At 53.5% G+C, this 18,383-nt stretch overlaps 1 protein-coding gene across 1 annotated transcript in view; it reads left to right on the forward strand.

The window, feature by feature from the left end:
• The first annotated feature begins 1,809 nt into the window (after positions 1–1,809).
• Positions 1,810–18,383, forward strand: part of Adcy1 (adenylate cyclase 1) — a 109,341-nt gene continuing 92,767 nt past the window's right edge. Inside the window, exons 1-2 of the mRNA NM_001107239.1 lie at positions 1,810–2,304; positions 17,735–17,884. Coding sequence (NP_001100709.1) covers positions 2,125–2,304; positions 17,735–17,884 — 330 coding nt within the window. The 5' untranslated portion in view covers positions 1,810–2,124. The remainder of the gene's footprint in view (positions 2,305–17,734; positions 17,885–18,383) is intronic.

Consider the following 18,383-nt stretch of genomic DNA (forward strand, 5'->3'; position numbering starts at 1 on the left):
GATATTTTTCAGGTGTGCTTTAATAAAATCATTAGGATAGAAAACCACACAGTATTAAGTAACAGGAGACTATGCCTAATGTATACACTTGAGAAATATTTAGAGACAACTGGGAGTCAGGTGATGACAAGGATGCTTTTTCAAGGCAGTGCCCTAAGGATGGGGCCAGACCATCTTCGCGGCGTCAGCTGACGCTCTCCGTGGGTTTCAGCCAAACGAACACACAGAGAAAAAAATGACCAGAAAAGGAGGCTGCAGGGTAGCAGGTGTGAACCTTCATGGAAGGAGCAGGGACTGGGGTGAAAACGGTTAGCTTGGGTGCAGACTCCTTTAAGGCTTTGCTCTGGGGGGGGGTAGGGGTGGGTGTCTTGATGGGGAGTCCGCTCCAAGAAAGGGGATTACATGGTTATTGTAGTTCCAGTAGACATTGAGTATGAACGATTGGAGATGTAAAGGTTTTTATAAAAATGACAAGTGCATGTGGCTCAGACGGTAGCACCTCGAATCCTAATTCCTGTGCCAATACCATAGGAGGGCAGGGACTCTTACCCTGGGTATCCTGAGGGTCTTCTAAGACAGTCTGGGCAGGATGGACTGAAACTGAAGATTTGGAAGCAGGGCCTCCAGTAGGAGGAACAGCATACGGGCTTCAAAATTTTATGAAAGACATAGTTCCTGGTGCACCCGTGGGATCCAGAGGCTGCCCCCAGCAGCCTTTCTGCTGTCTCTGGGACTCTCTAAGAGGGAACAGAGGAGCCATCTCAGGGGATCATCCTGAGCACCCAGTGAAATTCGCTCCAGTCCCTTCCCTTAGTGAATGGATATCACTAAGATCCGCGTCTGAGGCGAATCTCTCCCTGCCACTTGTTCGGCTGGAAGAAAACGTCTTGCTATCATTTGCATGCCCAGCTACTATTTAGGGAGACAGCCGCGCTATTTTATCTCTCCTTTAAGTCCTCCCTCACCCATCCCTGCACCTAGACCGCACAGCTTCCCTGGACATTGCAGGGCTTTTTTTCTTGCTCAGGTCAACAGACAGAGCTTCCACCACCCACCCAGGTGGTGGGCAAACCGACCACTTAGAGCGCCTTGCATGTGTGACCAGGGATCCTCGGGGCTTCTCGGTGGGCACTGAGTCTGCAGCTGAGTGTGGGCTCCTCTCGGGTGACCTGGTTCAGTTTGGGGAGGGGACACACATCTGGCAGGGCTGTTCCTCCCTCTACTGGGAATTTCGGCGTTTTTAAAACGCCTCTGAAGACTGGTAGAGGGGTGGGCTCCACTGTACATAGGAGGGGAAATCGAGGCTCAAAGAGGCAAGAGCGGTGCCCAAGGTCACGTGGCCCCTCGGGCGTGCGGGATCCTGGGTGCTGAGTTGGGCGAGGACTCTGTCCGCCCAGGACTGGGGCTCTTGGGGCTCGCCTGTCGCAGCACGGTCGCCGCGGAGGACCACTGCCGGGGCGCGGGCGGGTGCCAGTGCGCAGGCGCGGCGGGCGGGAGGGGACGCGCTCGGGGCGCGCGCGCTGGGCAGCCGGCGCCCCAACTCCGCCCGCCCCGCGCCCCGGCGCCTCGCCGCCCGCCGCCCGCCCGCCCCGGCGCCGCCGCCCGCGCCCCGGCGCCCCGGGCCGGCGAGGGGCGCGCCCGTGGCCGCGGCCGCTGCATGGCGCTGAGATGGCGGGGGCGCCGCGCGGCCAAGGCGGCGGCGGAGGCGCGGGCGAGCCCGGGGGCGCAGAGCGGGCGGCCGGGCCGGGCGGCCGGCGTGGGTTCCGGGCGTGTGGCGAGGAGTTCGCGTGCCCCGAGCTGGAGGCGCTGTTCCGCGGCTACACGTTGCGGCTGGAGCAGGCGGCCACGCTGAAAGCGCTGGCGGTGCTTAGCCTGCTGGCGGGAGCCCTGGCGCTGGCCGAGCTGCTGGGCGCACCGGGGCCAGCGCCTGGCCTCGCCAAGGGGTCGCACCCAGTGCACTGCATCCTTTTCCTGGCGCTGTTCGTGGTCACCAATGTCCGATCCCTGCAGGTGTCCCAGCTGCAGCAGGTCGGTCAGCTGGCGCTGTTCTTCAGCCTCACCTTCGCGCTACTCTGCTGCCCCTTCGCGCTGGGCGGCCCCGCGAGGAGCTCTGCGGGAGGCGCAATGGGCTCGGCGGTTGCCGAACAGGGGGTTTGGCAACTCCTTTTGGTCACCTTCGTGTCCTATGCCTTGCTGCCCGTGCGCAGCCTACTGGCCATCGGCTTCGGGCTCGTGGTGGCTGCCTCGCACTTACTGGTCACAGCCGCCTTGGTCCCTGCCAAGCGCCCACGTCTCTGGAGGACGGTAAGTGGCACCACGCGTCCCCCATTGGGTTGGAGACACATATCTGCCAGCAGCACTGCAGGTGGCAGGAGTTTAACGTTCCTCCTGTGGGGAAGGTGGGGAAACTGAGGTTCTGAAGGTGGGACGGGTGTTCAAGGTCACTCAGCAAGCTGGGGATGCAATTGGAGGAGCTAGCACACTCCACCCGGTGTTTCTTAAGAGATAAGAGTCCAAAGCGTCTTTAGGGTGGAGACGAGGGACTGGTGTATGGTGGTGGTGGTGGTGGTGGTGACAGGCCCAAGGTCAGGCATTAGTTGTGTGGCCAAGCAGGGACCGGCGCTAGGTTGTACCCATGTCCCTAGAGGTACTGAAAAGTGGGAGGGTGCGTGGTCTCCAGGCCAGGCTTCTAGGCTGGCGGAGCGCGCAGCCCCTGGTTTCCATTCTAGCTCGCCCTGAGCGCATCTGGGGCTCGCTTCTCAATTTCGCGGACCCGAGGGAGCAGTTAGTGGGAGGGAAAGGACTTTGAACCTCTCCAGTATCGCTAACCACCCCGCTGTGAATCCGAATTCTGGCTTGAAGGAGAGGAGTTTGCCAAGGTCACACACAATGTGGTGTCCACCTCTTCTGCTCCCAGTCCTGACCCTGGCTCCATGGAGCCTGAACTTTGTCTCTTTCAACTTGGGCGGGAGAGGTGGCTGCTGGGGCAAGGGCAGAAGACTTGACTCCTTGAGGATCCTCCTGGACCCTAGAGGTTTCTGTTTTCCCATACCACCGCACCCAAGCAAGTGGGAGGTGGACCCGGGAGACTGTTCCCAGGAGTTTGGGACCTTCCCCTGCACTGGTCTGCCCAGGTGTGGCAGCTGAGGGAGGGTTTTGTTCTAGGTCTAGCCACGGAACAGCGGGAGGGAGATAGAAAGCGAAAGGTGGGAGAGCCCATCTAAGGAAAGAAGGTAGCTTGCAGGAGCATATGGGAAGTTGTGGGGGGCTGGGCTAGGCATAGAAGCCAAACTGGGGGAGAATGACTGGTGTTTGTGAGAGATGGCTGTCAGTCAGCTGTACCTGCTGACTGTAAGAGCAACACTCATACCCAGACTCCGATGGCAGGGAGCAGTACTTGGTCTTGGAGCCATGATGACAGCAGACATTGTAAGGCTGGAGAGAGACAGCCATCACCTCAGGACCATGGTGGGTTCTCTAGGTGCTGTAAAAGGCTGTGTTGTTAGGTTTTTTTTTTTTTTTTTTTTTTTTTTTTAGCTAGTAAGTTTTGTTTTTCTCTCTTACACAGCCTCTAGGCATTCCTTTTAGAGAAAAGATCAGGGAGGAGTCTGCAAAGGTGCCAGTGCCCTCCTTCTGGGAGCCACAGCCCTTGATACTTGAGTGGGGAAGGAAGCCCATTGGGAAAACAGGGATCCTTAGGTAGCTGGGACCCAGGTTTCCCTGTGAGTAGCCTCCAATTTGATATAAATCCCTCCCTCACTGAAACTCAGTGCCCCGCCTCCCTCTCACCCCCCTCCCCTCCAAGGGAAGATGCTGCTTCCCACAGAGATGGTGTGAATGTAAGAAGTCCGTAAGGAAAGGGTGTGTTGAAAATCTTCTGCCATTTCTAAAGCATTTTATCATCTACTCCCTCAACACATAAACAGGGATCAAGTAGGGAAACCTGAGGTAAAGGGAAGCTGGTCTCCTCAAGGATTGCAAATGTCTTCCCATCACTCTGACCTAGGCACCCTGCGGTCTGTTTAGTGAACTCTGCCACTTAGTATCTTAGCGCCCACCCAGTCCCTCACAGCAGCCACCTCCCTTCAGACCCTGTCACCTGTGCTGCACAGCCTCCTGCGGATGGCCCTGCCTCCTCTCCTCCAAATTCTAGGCAGACAATGCCTGAGAAGGCATGGGGAAGAGGAAGTAATGTCAGCAGGGCTGCCAAGTGGACCTTGCTGCATACACAGGGGATGAATGCTGTTTGAGGGGTCAGGTTTCCATGGGAGCCTGCTGGGGCTGAGTCCTGTGAAAGTTCCAGATCAAGTGCACACCCCAGTCTCAGAACTACAGACTTAGCTTCCTGTCAAGGGCCAAGGCTCAGAGCAAGCCGACACTCTGTACTGGGGTTTGGGCTCAAGACCAGGGGAGCAAGTCTCTTCCAGAACCACAACTGCCCATCTTCAGAGGGGTTCTCAGAGCCTTGGGGAAGTAGAAGGCTATTGAGGAGAGGGGATCCTTGGGAAAAGTGGGCCTGACTCAAGATCTCTACCCATAGAGGTCCCCTCCTGCCCTGCCTTTCTGACGCTGCCGTAGAGGAGGCCTGGGTCCACCGGCTCTGAGCTTTCTCCTGCACCCAGTGTTCTTCATAGCCCCGTGTGCTTCTTCTTTTTTCTTTTCTTCTTTTTGCCTCATATGAGTCACCATTACTGTTGTTGTTGTTGTTGTTGTTGTTGTTGTTATTATTATTATTATTATTCTTTTTTCCCTTTGAAGTAGCCCAGCTCTCTTACACTTGTGTGCATTGTGTGTTTTCAATTAAGCTGCCTATCAGGGTGGAGGAAATGGGTTTCAGTTTCTGTTCCTTCTTGACCATAGGTTGCCTGTGATGGAAATTAGGTTTGTCAAGGAATACGAGTGCTCTTGTTTCTGTCTATCATCAAAGATGTCAGCTCCACCCTCTGGGGTGTTCGGTGGCTTTGATGTACTCCTTTTCCTGTAATGTCCCTGATGGCTCAGGGGTAAGGACTGAGCTCCTTGGGTGCACAGGTAGCTTCCGGCATTGAGCAGGGTGGCTCAGGTGCTGGCGTAGATGGGTGAGGGCCTCCAAGCACTTTAGGGAGGCTGGCACAGTCCTGTGAGCTGGGGTACAGAATGATCTCTGTGCCTCAGTTTCTCCCACTGTCAGTGGGAGCAGTAATTCAACCCTCAGTTATATAGGACAGCTGTGTTTTCTGAATATCATGTGTGGATGGTGCCTGGCAGGTGTTCCCTGTCCTGTCAGCCATCTTGGAACCGGTGATATGAATATTGCCACTTTAGTTAGCTCCTTGGGGCCAATAATCTGCTAGTTGACATCCAGCTTTGAGAACCAGAATTGTTTGGAGGGAGGTGCCTCCAACCCTGCCTGTTCTCTGCCAACTACAACGGCATGAGCAGAGTGTGGCCATATGGGCCATCGGGCTGTGGTGGCCCTGTGGCCTGGGCTTTGAGCCTTCCCTTTGCCTGGGAAACCCCTATGAAGCAAGGACTTGTAGGAGAGGAGGTTGAAGGAGCAGGGACCCAGGCTCCAATGTGGACAGAAAGATCAGGGTGGCCCCCAGGGAGGCTGTTCTCAGAGCTGCAAGCTCATGTCTTCATCTTAGGAGCTGAGTGGGCAAGGAAAGAACCCCTGATCTCTAGGACACTGCTTTACGGTGTCTGGGGACATGAGTCATAGCTGTCCCTCCTCGGACCACCCTCACACGCACGCACGCATGCCCGCTCAGAAGCACACTCTTCCGCTCCCATGAGAGCACCTACACAAATGCTTCATGTGCCCCTTGCCATATTCTCCCACTTACACACTTGTGTTCGCATGTAGACACACCCACAGTATTCTATACCCTCCCACAAACCCACCTCCATGCACACCCAAGCTTGCCGTCACCTTTATGCCTGAGCATACGCCCGTGGACGCGCAAACACAAATCAGTGCACACTCACAACGCCGAAGACACTTGGTGCACATACACAGTCCCCGGCATGCAGTCTTACACTCATTTTCATACTTGCACACCTGTGCTCACACACCAGTACACGCATGCTCACGCATGCATTAGAGCCTCATGTCCACCTCTGCATATACAAATCATATTCACACACACATTCAGGAGTGGATGTACTCTTGTGCATGCACACACACACACACACACACACACACAAACATGCCTCTCTGCACACTTGTGCATGCTCAAGGCCACGCCTACCACAGGGATATTCAAGTGCATGTTCTTTAGGGTAGATACATCAGCAAGAGGGAGATGTAGCCCCAAGGAGGGTAGCATGGGCAGAGTCCCAGCAGCTCTTGGGCAGAGTCATTGTCTAAAGCTTACCTCCTGCATGCACCCCAATTACTTCTATGACCGCGGGTCACTTCTGCACTGTGGAGTGAGAGGTCTAAGCTTAGATATCGTCTGAATCAGTGAGATTGTGTGTGTCTGTGTGAGACCAGTGTGCTACAGGGACAAGGTCTAAGGTCTCAGAGCTCACGGTGAGGCAAGGAGTGGGACCTCCTGCTACTTAACCCTAGCCAATATGGGCTTGTGCCTGTGTTCCCCACACATGGCAGGAGCTCCTTCAGCATGTCCCTCCTGTCGTCCTTCCTGGGTTCTTCCTTGTTCTTTGTAACCTCCTACTTTCCCCAGTCCTCTTCTCAGTTGTATAGGGACCTACTGTGTGTGCTTATGCTAAGGGGCCCCACCTTCCTACTACTGTGTGCTGTGCCGAAACACCAGCCTTAGGAGGACGCTGGAAGTCCAGGCCAGGCTGAAGGCAGCACAGATCCTGAGTGATTTGCCCTCAGAATGGAGAAAGCCAGGGCCTGCTCTGATCTCCAAGTTGGGTGTTTGCTCTGCCATTAGTTGGGAATAAGTAGAAAGCTTGGAGTTGTGCTGTTCAGAACTGGAGAGACCCTGTGGGTGTCCACGAAATCTGGCCACCTTCATGTGTGCATGCACACTCCTGTGTGTATTCATGTATGCGTGTGCCTGGGTGCACACTTGTGGAAATATGCACACTTGTGTCTGTGCATACATCCGTGCTTGGTTATGCACACGCGTGCGTATGCACATATGAAGAAGAGTTGATAGCATCCAGAGGGTAGGTCAGGTGAACAGGAGGACGCCTGTGGTGTGACAGGGTCCCTTGGGGTCTCTGCTTCGGCCTCTGAGCTCCATGGAGAAATTCTACACTAGCGACGTGTTGTGGATCTTTCCCTCTAAGAACACAGAGCAGCCCTTAGATATAGTACAGTGTTTCTGAAAGAGATGCTCCAGCCTTCAGAAGTGGTCTCAACCTGAGGCAGTACACATACACAGTGCATGGCTTGGCTGGCTCCCCAGAGCTCGCCCCTGGAGTGCCCTTTTCTTAGCATCCGTGGCTTATCTGCTTGCTCCCATTCCACATGCTTTGTGCGGCGCTCTGTCTCCTGCTGCTTTGTTCTCTGCTTTCTTGGAGCGTTGATGGTGCTTCCGGTAGACAGGAGGGGCATTTTTCCTCACACAGGAGTCTCTGAGTGAGGAGATATGTCATGTGCATCTTAAACAAGGAACATGGTCAAGTTTGCACCAGGACCATGGCTGCGTTGGAACCTTATCACAGTCCTAGGTCAGCACTAGACCATTGGTCCTCATGGTCCACTTGATCTCTTGACCCTTCACACAGTCCTTTTAGTGCTGTTTCCCAGGCAACAGGACCTCGGTGCTCTTTAGAAACCTACATAGTTTTTTATTCTTCGGAGGGCGCTTCCCCCTCCTTGCCCACCTCCATGATCCAGAACCAAGTTGAGAGCCTCCAGCCTGTGGTTAGCATGAGAATTGTTCCCTGTGTTTCCCTGTCCACCTGCCTGTGCGGCAGAGGGTCTCAGCGGCCTCCTGAGGGAAGGGCATTATGGGGCATGAGTTACCATGCAACCCTTAGAAGCAGCTTTATCATGCTAACTGTACCTTTGGCTGAGTGAGTATCCTCAGGGAGGGCAGAGGCAGGTTCAAGAGAATCTGGAAAGGCAGATGGGAGCAAACCAAGAGCAGGGGCAGCCCATTCCAGAACATTCTCCTCCTGCAGGGAAAAATATGCCATGAGCGTTCTGATTGGTTGTGGTGGGGGTGTGCTGGGCACCTGCCAGTATGAGGATGCTGTGTTGAGGTCACATGTGATGTTCGTCCAAGGATGCTTGGCTTGCTCTACCTTGTGTCTTAACCCGTGCCCTTCCCAGAGGAGGGAGCTATGCATGACTTGTCGCCCCCGGGAGCAACACAGCCTGGAAAGGGCTGGAAAACCCGATCCTTTGACCTTCTTCCCATGATGTTTTCTCTAATGCTGTATTCCCTGTGGTATGAGCTAATGGATTGACCATGTACTAAGAATCATTGGGTCCCCTTCCCCCCCCCCATCCTCTTAATTTGTATATACTTTAAAATGTTTCCTGAGCACTGAGGAGTGGCAGGTAGGACCTCATCCAAAGACCAGACCAGAGCGTAGCCAGTGATCTTATCCCTTAATGGCTTCTGCTGGTGTTCAAAGAGGCTGGAGGTTGCCTCGACATCACAGAGACTATCCTGGGGGATGGGAGGGTTGGAAGTGGAGCCCACCGAGGCCCCAGTGGGTGAATTCGAGCCTCCTCCCTGGGAGACTTAGATGGCTACTGTGTTGCTATTCATTGATCCTCTGGGCAGGGTGAGTGGAGCTGTGTTGGGAGCTTCTGACTTTGGTGAGAACTGTCCCTGGGTTGCCAAGCCACCTAGAGCCTCCCATCTGGCTCCTAACATCCTACCTTTTACTTAGATCATCCTTGTTGGTGTCCCCAAATCAGCCTTCTTGCCTCCCTTGGCATGTGAAGATGTGGTATTAGTGATCTGGGAGGAGAGGGGTACCTGGAGGTGCAGCTTCTGGGTGGGGCCCTAAGACCTGGGAGCTTCTTGATATTGAGGTACAAGAAGTTAAACAGGATGCACCAAGTGCCTTGCCTCTGAGGTCCCAGGGAGAGTCGTTTCCTGGCCTGGTGACCACAGGTTCATGAGTGGGAAACTGGGTGGAAGGGGCTTGTGGGGAGTTACCCTATTCTTGCTTTTAAACTTGTTTTTATTTCAACCACAGACAATTCAGACATGCCCAGCAGAAGTAAGAGACCAGAACCGTGGTTCCCAAATTGCCGTCCCTCTCTCCAGCAAAGATCAGCATTCTGTTGGTCCTCTTTCAAATGATGCTAATTCTAAAACGTTTACTAATTCAGAACCGGAGAGCGAGCAAGCAATTAGATTAATTAAAAAAAAAAAAAAACCACACTTGTGCGTGCTGTTGAAAACGCAGCCACCGTTGGAAGAAAGTGGCATACAATCTGCACCACCCAGACCCTGGCGGACACCCATAGGCAGGGACTGATGGTGTCTAGCTAAGGAGCCCTAGAAGGAGCCCAGGGACTGATCTGCCCTCTCCCCCTACCACCCCCAGCTGTGGGCGGCTGTACAAGGTGAGGGCTGCCTGTGGATTTGCCACTAAAAGTGCCTTGGGCTGTGTTGGGAGCAGCGTGTGGATTCAGTTCCTTCTCTGAAATGGCAAGGACGCCATAGAACAGTGTGAAAGTGGGCCCTCTGCTCACGCTTGTGTGTCTGAGGAGAGCCTGTGGGACCCTTCTGTTCTCCGGACAGTTTGAATGATGCCTGGGTTTGGTATTTGCTTCAGGGGCAGCCCAGAACACTACAGGTTGACAGCTGTAGCAAATTCAGCGGGCAGGTTTGCATACTAAATAGGGAGGAGGATAAACATGGGAACCACAGGATGACAGTGGGCCATTCAACCCTGTCAGGGGGTCAGAAAAGCTTCCAGGGTCCAGGCAGCAGCTGGGGTAGCAGTCTTCGGCGTGTGAGCTGCCTAGAGCTGTACGCTGCACACCCAACAGGACACGCATTGCACGGCTGTGCCTGCTGCACTAGGGGCGGGATCCTGGGAGGTGGGCCACGGTCAGGTTAGCCTCGAGCATGCTCAAGGTTTAAGGCTCTTTCTGGGACTTAAGATGTTGGGGGAGGGGTTTGCTGGGAGGCACATCCATTGTAGGGATAGCAGTTCTAGTCAGCCTAGGCTGTAGTGGTGGTGAGGGCGGGTCCAGGTAGAAGGCCTAGAGTCCTCAGGGACAGGAATTGCTGAGGTGAGAGCCAAGAGAATGAACTCAGTGTGTGTGTGTGTGTGTGTGTGTGTGTGTGTGTGTGTGTGTGTGTGTGTGTGTGTTACAGAGGAGGTGCAGCAGGTGCCTGGGATTTTGGGATAATGGCGTCAGGTTGGGGTCGGCCAGTTCTTCAGGATGCTGAGGGGAGATCAAGGTCAGCGTTTTTCCCAGGTGAGGCTATAGTGACCTCCAGGAGCTGTCCAGTGTCCATCCAGGTTTTTTCTCATCTCTCTGGGGTACTGGGTTTTCAACAGCAAGCTCTTCACCTCTGTGGGTGTGGCTTGTCATGACAAGCCGCTCTGTTGCCTTGATTCTGAGCAACCTCCCCCTTGAGTTACTCTCTCCTGTCTTCTTTTTCCTATGCTCTTTGGGGTGTGTGACCTCCCCTTATTTGGGGAGTGGGGAGTTTACCTCTGAGAGCCCAGGGTGGCCATGAATGAACGGTTGGGAACGTTGCCAGTGTCTGCCATCCTGTCTCAGTCAGCCATCGATTTCTGTCAGCACGACCCTTTTTACACTTGGCTTGTAACTCAGTACCACTTGGTTTGCTCGTGTGGTCCTGATATGGCTGCTTGGAGGCCTTTTGTGTACTCTTGTGTGCCCTGTCATACCCCTCTCTCCAGTGACCTTTACACACCTCTTCCTTACTCTGTGACACAGAGGATGCTTGAGACTCGTTCATATTTTACGCTCTGTCCCAGTCTGAGAATCAGCTATTTTACCCAGGGATCCTTTCTGCTTGTTTAAGATAGGGTCTCACTGTAGCCTGAGCTAGCCTTGGGTGGCCATCTTCCTGCCTCAGTCTCCTGGGATTACAGGTGTATACCGCCACACCCGACCGAGCCTTGGTTTTCCTCAGAGGTTCTCATTAGAGGCTACCCCTTGAGCTCCGGGTACCCTTGTTTCTGTCAGCAGGGATAACAGATTTGCAAGAATGCACATTCCCGTAAATATCGTATTTGAGCCCATCTGTTTCTGAGTTAAGCTGAGCACAAGTTCATCCTGATTCCTCTGACTCCACTGTGTTGCTCCGTGGAAAGCCCCGACTGCCCCTTTGCAGAGACATAACCCCTTCCTGTGCTGAGGGAGCTGGCTGTGTTGATGGTTTGGGCATGTCGGGCAAGCATATGGAGATGCAGATCCTGGTCCCTTTCTTTTTCGGAACCTGCTTCATTTGTGGCTTTCAGAAATTCTGGGTCCCTGTGAGATCCTTCTCTGGACTGTGCTTGGCCGACCAGGGGCTATGAATGCTTCTGAACTTAGGTGCAGTGGGTCTTCAGGGTCTGATTCCAGCATGGTCTGCATCTTAATGAGGGTCTATCCCCCTTCACAGGGGTGGTATTCAGGTAGGGGCTGCTGCAGGGGACTGTGCACGTGCTGCAGCACCTGGGAAACCCTGCCTTCCTCCTTGCCCTCATTGTGTCTGCCTGAAGAATGGGGTCAGTGGCACAGAGTGAGTTGTGGACGCGGGGAGAATGTGGAGCACTTATTAGAGCTGGCCCTGTTCTCACAGACCCAGCTGGCTCTGCTGGGCCACGCACCGACCTTCTGCTTGGCCGGGCGGATTTCATGAGGGATATTCATGACATTCCGTGAGGTTAGCGTGGTTCTGTATTTGGTGTGGAGTGTACGAGTGTATGGAGAGATTGGGGCTTTTGGAAACAGGAGAATAATTGAGAGGCCTTGAGCATAGCCTCCACCCTTGCCATGCTGGATTTGAGACAGATGTGGAGTCCAGAGACAGAATCTTGGAACGGATCAGAAGGGGAAAAAAAATCTACAAGTGAAGAGGAGAAAGGGGGTAATTTAAAAGAATAAGAGTGCGACTGGGTAGAAGGCCAGAGAGAATACACTGAGATCAGAAACCTTGGCTTCTCAGTCTGCCTGGCCACACTTGCCACAGGCCAATGTGGGGCAGTGGCAGTGGTGGACAAGGATGCCTTGAGGGAGTGCAGAGGTGGGATGGGAACCGGTACTCCAACCCCCTACCCCCGAAAAGATTCCATAGCCTATGACTCCTTTGTCTCTGATAATCTCTCAATGATTCTAAGCCACTTCCCTCTCACCGTTATGAGCAATTCACTCAGCCATATTGCCAGTTTCATGTACTGGGCAATGTGTCTGTTGGGTCCAAATGCCCCTTTGGCCAGAGGTTGAGAAAGCTTCATGGGGGAGAATCGAGAATCACTAATGCCATGGATCACATAGACGGTGAGTTTGTGTAAGCCAGGAGAATGATTGTATCAGTGTCCAATAAGAGGAGGGGGTTCCAGGGCTAGGTAGGTGGGCCAGGCCTGGGCAGATGAGAGACACTTAGCAGATCTCCCTTAGTCTTCCTGAGGGGTCACTTTTTCCCTCACGAGCCCTTCTCCACACATCTTCTCCATGGGGCTGTCTGACCCACTGATCTCTTTCCCTTGGTGGCTCTCAGGAAGACTGCATCTTGTAGAATTTTGACTTCCCTGATGGTGCAACGAAGCCTTCCAGATGTCTCAAGGGTAGTTGGGCATACTTTTCTGGAGCTTGAAGATTTTTAGCTAGTGGACATGGAGACGGGGGCTTCTCATTCCTGATGGTGAGAAGCCAGGGGTCTCCCAGGGATGCCCCTGTGCTGCATGGAGCCTGGCAACCCATTCTCACAGTCCTCCCCCACTGTGTAGAGGGCTCTCACACATTGAGGAAGGAAGAGGCGGTGTGTGAGCCTAGCACCTGGCAAGTGAATGAACTGGCTTTTGCCTCTTCCACCGGCTCTCAGTCTCCCCCCTCCCCCTGCGCCCCCAATCTGAGCCTACGTGTTCTTAGTGGACATCATGGGAGAAAAGAAGACATTATGTGGGCAGATCTCAGAAGGGAGGCTTTAATTGTAGTTTTTACTTTGAGGAGTGGTGTCTGTGTGGTTTTTGCTTCCTTTAGAAGGTGGAGGCAGTCTCTTGGCAGGCCTTTACCTGGGGCTCACTCGCTCAGCAGATAGCATGGCCCTTCCCTCTGGCCTTGGCCTATTGCATGTTCCCCTGCAATTCAGGGGTTGTTCAGGTCTCCCATTAGTGCCCAGTCCACTACATTGTCCTAAAAGATGCTGCTATCATGCAGGCCCATCTGCCTGGTCCCTCAAACCTCAGCCTTGGCTCTTGTCCTGTGTTGAGGACAAGGGGAGGGTGATACTGTGCCATCTATCCTGTGACCCTAAGCATCTCCTACAGGGTCATCTTTGTAACAGCCATGATGTCCAAACTGGTTTGTGTGCTGTGGGTCCTGATGCTCTGCCTACCCAGGATCCAGATCTAAAGATGTTGCTGTAGCCTTGAGCATGGGGTTCCAGATTTGCACTGGGGACTCAGTGATCAATGGTCTTAGAAGGCTTGTTAGACAGCTGTGGGGCTCAGTCTTCTCGCAGAATGCTTAACAGTGGGAGCAGGGGCTGTCTCTGACTCTGTTGCCTGCCTTTGGGACCTTCCCCTGCTCTCGCACTGCCTCACCAAGTCTTAGTAGACGAGGAGGTGCCTAGTCTTCCTGCAGCTTGCTGTGCCACAGCTGGTCGATAGCTGTGGGAGGCCTTCCCTCTTCTGAGGGGAGATGAAGACGAGTGGATGGACAAGACGGAGGTGGGAGGAGGGACTGGGAGGAGAAGAGGGAGGGGAGACTGCAGTTGGGAGGTAAGAGGAGGAAGAGGAGGGAGGAAGAGGAAAAGGAGAAGCAGGAGGAGAAGGAACAGGAGGAGGAGGGGAAGGAGGAGAAGGATGAGGAAGAGAAGGAGGAACAGGAGGAGGAAGAGGAAGAGGAAGAGAAGGAGGAGGAGGAACAGGAAGAGGAGGAAGAGAAGGAGGAGGAGGAACAGGAAGAGGAGGAAGAGGAGGAGGAGGAACAGGAGGAGGAGGAAGAGGAGGAAGAGAAGGAGGAGGAACAGGAGGAGGAGGAACAGGAGGAAGAGAAGGAGGAGGAGGAACAGGAGGAGGAGGAACAGGAGGAAGAGAAGGAGGAGGAGGAACAGGAGGAGGAACAGGAAGAGGAGGAAGAGAAGGAGGAGGAGGAACAGGAGGAGGAACAAGAGGAGGAAGAGGAGGAAGAGAAGGAGGAACAGGAGGAGGAGGAAGAGAAGGAGGAGGAAGAACAGGAAGAGGAGGAACAGGAGGAGGAGGAGGAACAGGAGGAGGAGCAGGAGGAGGAGGAAGAGGAGGAGGAGGAAGAGAAGGAGGAACAGGAAGAGGAAGAGGAAGAGGAGGAAGAGAAGGAGGAGGAGGAACAGGAGGAGGAGGAGGAAGAGGAGGAAGAGAAGGAGGAGGAGGAACAGGAGGAGGAGCAGGAGGAGGAAGAGGAGGAAGAGAAGGAGGAACAGGAAGAGGAAGAGGAAGAGGAGGAAGAGAAGGAGGAGGAGGAACAGGAAGAGGAAGAGGAAGAGGAGGAAGAGAAGGAGGAGGAGGAACAGGAGGAGGAGCAGGAGGAGGAAGAGGAGGAAGAGAAGGAGGAACAGGAGGAGGAGGAAGAGGAGGAAGAGAAGGAGGAGGAGGAACAGGAAGAGGAAGAGGAAGAGGAGGAAGAGAAGGAGGAGGAGGAACAGGAGGAGGAGCAGGAGGAGGAAGAGGAGGAAGAGGAGGAAGAGAAGGAGGAGGAGGAACAGGAGGAGGAGCAGGAGGAGGAAGAGGAGGAAGAGAAGGAGGAACAGGAGGAGGAGGAAGAGGAGGAAGAGGAGGAAGAGGAGGAAGAGGAGGAAGAGAAGGAGGAGGAGGAGGAAGAGGAGGAAGAGAAGGAGGAACAGGAGGAGGAGGAAGAGGAGGAAGAGAAGGAGGAGGAGGAAGAGGAAGAGGAAGAGGAGGAAGAGAAGGAGGAGGAGGAGGAACAGGAGGAGGAACAGGAGGAGGAGGAAGAGGAGGAAGAGGAGGAAGAGGAGGAGGAGGAGGAAGAGGAGGAGGAAGAGGAGGAGGAAGAAGAGGAGGAGGATTGATAGACATTGGCAGGCCTTGCTCAGAGATTTGTGAGTCCTGGAAATGGCGGACCTGGCCCTTGTGCTGAGTCCTAGACCATTGCTTGCCACTTAGGTGCTTTCCCGAGAGCTCTACCACCCCCTCAGGGAGTTGGCGACATTGGTTGTCTTTGCTGTCTGTATCGTGAACCCTCCCACAACCCCTGGCCTGAGCAGTCATGCAATGTCCTCAATGTGTTTTCCTCCAGTTGAGTGGTTTACCTGACTTCCTGTGAGTTGGAAAAGCTATAGCAATGCCCTTGGAACAGCCTGTCTTAGTAAGCGTGAGGTCTAGTGAACCTCCCAGGAGATGAGTGGGTGCCAAGAGGAAGTAACACGCAGTAGGGTTGGGCTTGAGCAAGGCTACTGAGAACACAGAGGACACACATGCTCTTGTCCTTTGTGAGTTCCATGGCATCAGGGTCCCATAGTGAGGGTGGGGTCCCAGGGACATGCTCTCTCCAATATCTTTCTAAGAGTACCCGTGGCCACTCCTGCTTCGTGACTTTGAGATCTAAAACTTGACTTACGACAGATGGAGTTCATGAAGTTAGAGGTACCAAACCAGAAGGGATTTAGTGTTTGATGACAAAGCAGGGGTGTAAGTAATTAGAGGCTGATTGCAAAAGCAAATTAAAGAACTTGTCTGGTTACAGTCTCACCGTTACCTTATTTGATGCACCCCACCGGAAGGCGCCTGCAGCACAGCTCTAAATGAACTGCTGCTTCCATTGCTCGGACTTCTGCTCTAATTTCTATTAGTAAGGCATTTGCAACAGACAACCCACTGTCCCGTGCTTGCACCCTAAGTCAAGGTTAGGGTCACACGTGAGACCTGGATGCTTTACGACAGCCTCCAGTTCTGGTCCTCACTTTAAATTACTTTAGAAGAGGTCTTCTCACACAACCCTGAGTTTGAAGATGCCCAGATCCTTTTCTGCTGCCCAAATCTGTCCTCTACGGTGTCCCAGGCTGGATCTCCCACCTACTCCTAGTTCAGTATTCAGGAGTGCCAAGGGCTGGCCGTTCTTGTCCCAAGGCTGTCTCAGGCTCACCTATCGGTTGTAACTCTTCCTGGTCAGGACATCTGCGGTGTCCCAGCAGCTGTCAGGAGACATTCACGATGGGCGTTTGCCCTTGTTCTGTGGTCTGCTAGGCACTGGGACAGGCCAGGGGAAGAGACCTTCAGGGGAAAGTAGGCAGGGCGGGTGTCTGGAGTCTGATGTGAGCTCTTTGGCCATTGCCAATTTGTGTGAAGTCTTCTGGTCCGGTGGGATCTTGACTAGAGCTGGGCTAGGGGCACAAGCTATATTCCTGAGATCTAACCAAACAGGTAGTATCCCTCTGAGCTTCAGAGAAAGCCTAAGAATCTGGGCTCCCTGAAGGCCCCTCCTCAGCTTGACTGTTATCAAGAAAGGGGTTAATTACAGAGCAGGGTCTTCTTGTGCTATAGTTTACTTTGTGCCCAAATCAATGACTCGAGTTCCATTTTTATCAACTTCTCTCCTCTGAGTCTTACTAGTATGTTCCATGCAGTGTTGAAAGCAGCCATTTCATATTCTTAGGTGGGAGGTGTATTGTGGTGGGACTGTCAGAACCGAGTGCCACAGTGTGTGTGTGTGTGTGTGTGTGTGTGTTTGTGTGTGTGTTTGTGTCTGTGTGTGTATGTGTGTCTGTGTGTCTGTCTCTCTGTCACTGTCTCTGTCTCTCTCAGTGTGTGTGTGTGTCTGTGTCTGTGTGTGTCTGTCTCTCAGTGTGTGTGTGTCTGTGTGTCTGTCTTCTCTCTGTGTCTGTCTCTCTCTGTCTCTGTCTCTCTCTCAGTGTGTGTGTGCGTGTATGTATCTGTGTGTCTGTCTGTCCCTCTGTGTGTGTCTGTGTCTGTGTGTCTGTCTCTCTGTCTCTGTCACTGTCTCTCTCTCAGTGTGTGTGTCTGAGTGTCTGTCTGTCTCTGTCTCTTTCTCTCAGTGTGTGTGTGTATGTATCTGTGTGTGTGTCTCTCTCTCTCTGTGTGTGTGTGTCTGTCTGTGTGTGTGTGTGTGTGTGTGTGTGTGTGTATGGCGGTTCATATAACAGAAACCTACATTCTCACAGCTTTGGAGGCTGAGATCTATGATCAAGGTGGGAGCAGGGCCAGCTCCTCCTGGACCTCTCAATCCTCTGTGCCCCAATCTTAGTAGTTTGATTGAATTGGGGCTTACATTCATGCTCTCATTTTACCATAATTACTGATTTTAAGGACCTGTCTCTAAATACAGTTATGCTGTGAGGTCTTCAAAGATCAAGTAAAAACATGATCAATAAAAAAAAATCTAAAATTAGAAGGGGGTAAAATTCAGCCTCGACGGAGCTGTCCCTCAGTCCCTGACATGGTGGAACATTGCTGTCTGTTGGGTGGAAAAGGTGTGTTGCTGCCCCATGTGCCTTCTGCTCTGTGTCTGTCTGGGCAGAGCTTAGATATCCCTGGGTGGCTATGAGTTTGGAGATGGCTGAGGGGTTCTTGGGAGGCCTTTGTGTGCTTCCAAGGTGGCCCAGGCCCTCTGGCACCTGACTAGCCCGGATGGACTGTACACTCTGCACCTGTTCTCTCCCTCCAGCTTGGTGCCAATGCCCTGCTCTTCTTTGGTGTGAACATGTATGGCGTCTTCGTGCGGATCTTGACTGAGCGCTCCCAGAGGAAGGCCTTCCTGCAGGCTCGAAACTGCATTGAGGACCGGCTGCGGCTGGAAGATGAGAATGAGAAACAGGTCAGTGCGTGCAGTTACACGGTGGCCCTTGGGCCAGCGCTGCCCCTCTCCTAGCTGAATTTTAATATGCATCTTGTCTAATAAAGGGCAGTCATCATTGTGATGCACCTACTTCTCTCCTTGAGCCTTAGTCTGTTTCATGGCAAGGCTCAGTGTCTCGTGGGAGCTCCTGGGAAAGAGAGGAATCTGATGGGCACACAGCCGGGCCTTGCTTCTCTCAAGGAGCTGAGCTGCTTGTAAGCTGTGGGTAATTGTGGGTGGCTTGTGTGCGTGCCTCATCTTTCTGATGCCCCTGTAGTGGGAACACCCAGGCTTGAGAGGTTGGGTCCTGGCACACCTCAGCTGAACATAAATGTGCAGCTGGCCTGGTCTCAGCTTTCTTGGCTTGAGAACCCTCCTTCGCAGTGGTCTGCTGAGGCAATGTGACTTGCTGGCCTATTCCAGATGAAATTGGCCAGCATTGGTCCCATTGTCCTGCTGTGTTGTGTGTCCTGGTCTG

The sequence above is a fragment of the Rattus norvegicus genome, chromosome 14 (genome assembly GCF_036323735.1).
Source record: "Rattus norvegicus strain BN/NHsdMcwi chromosome 14, GRCr8, whole genome shotgun sequence".
NCBI lineage: Eukaryota > Metazoa > Chordata > Mammalia > Rodentia > Muridae > Rattus > Rattus norvegicus.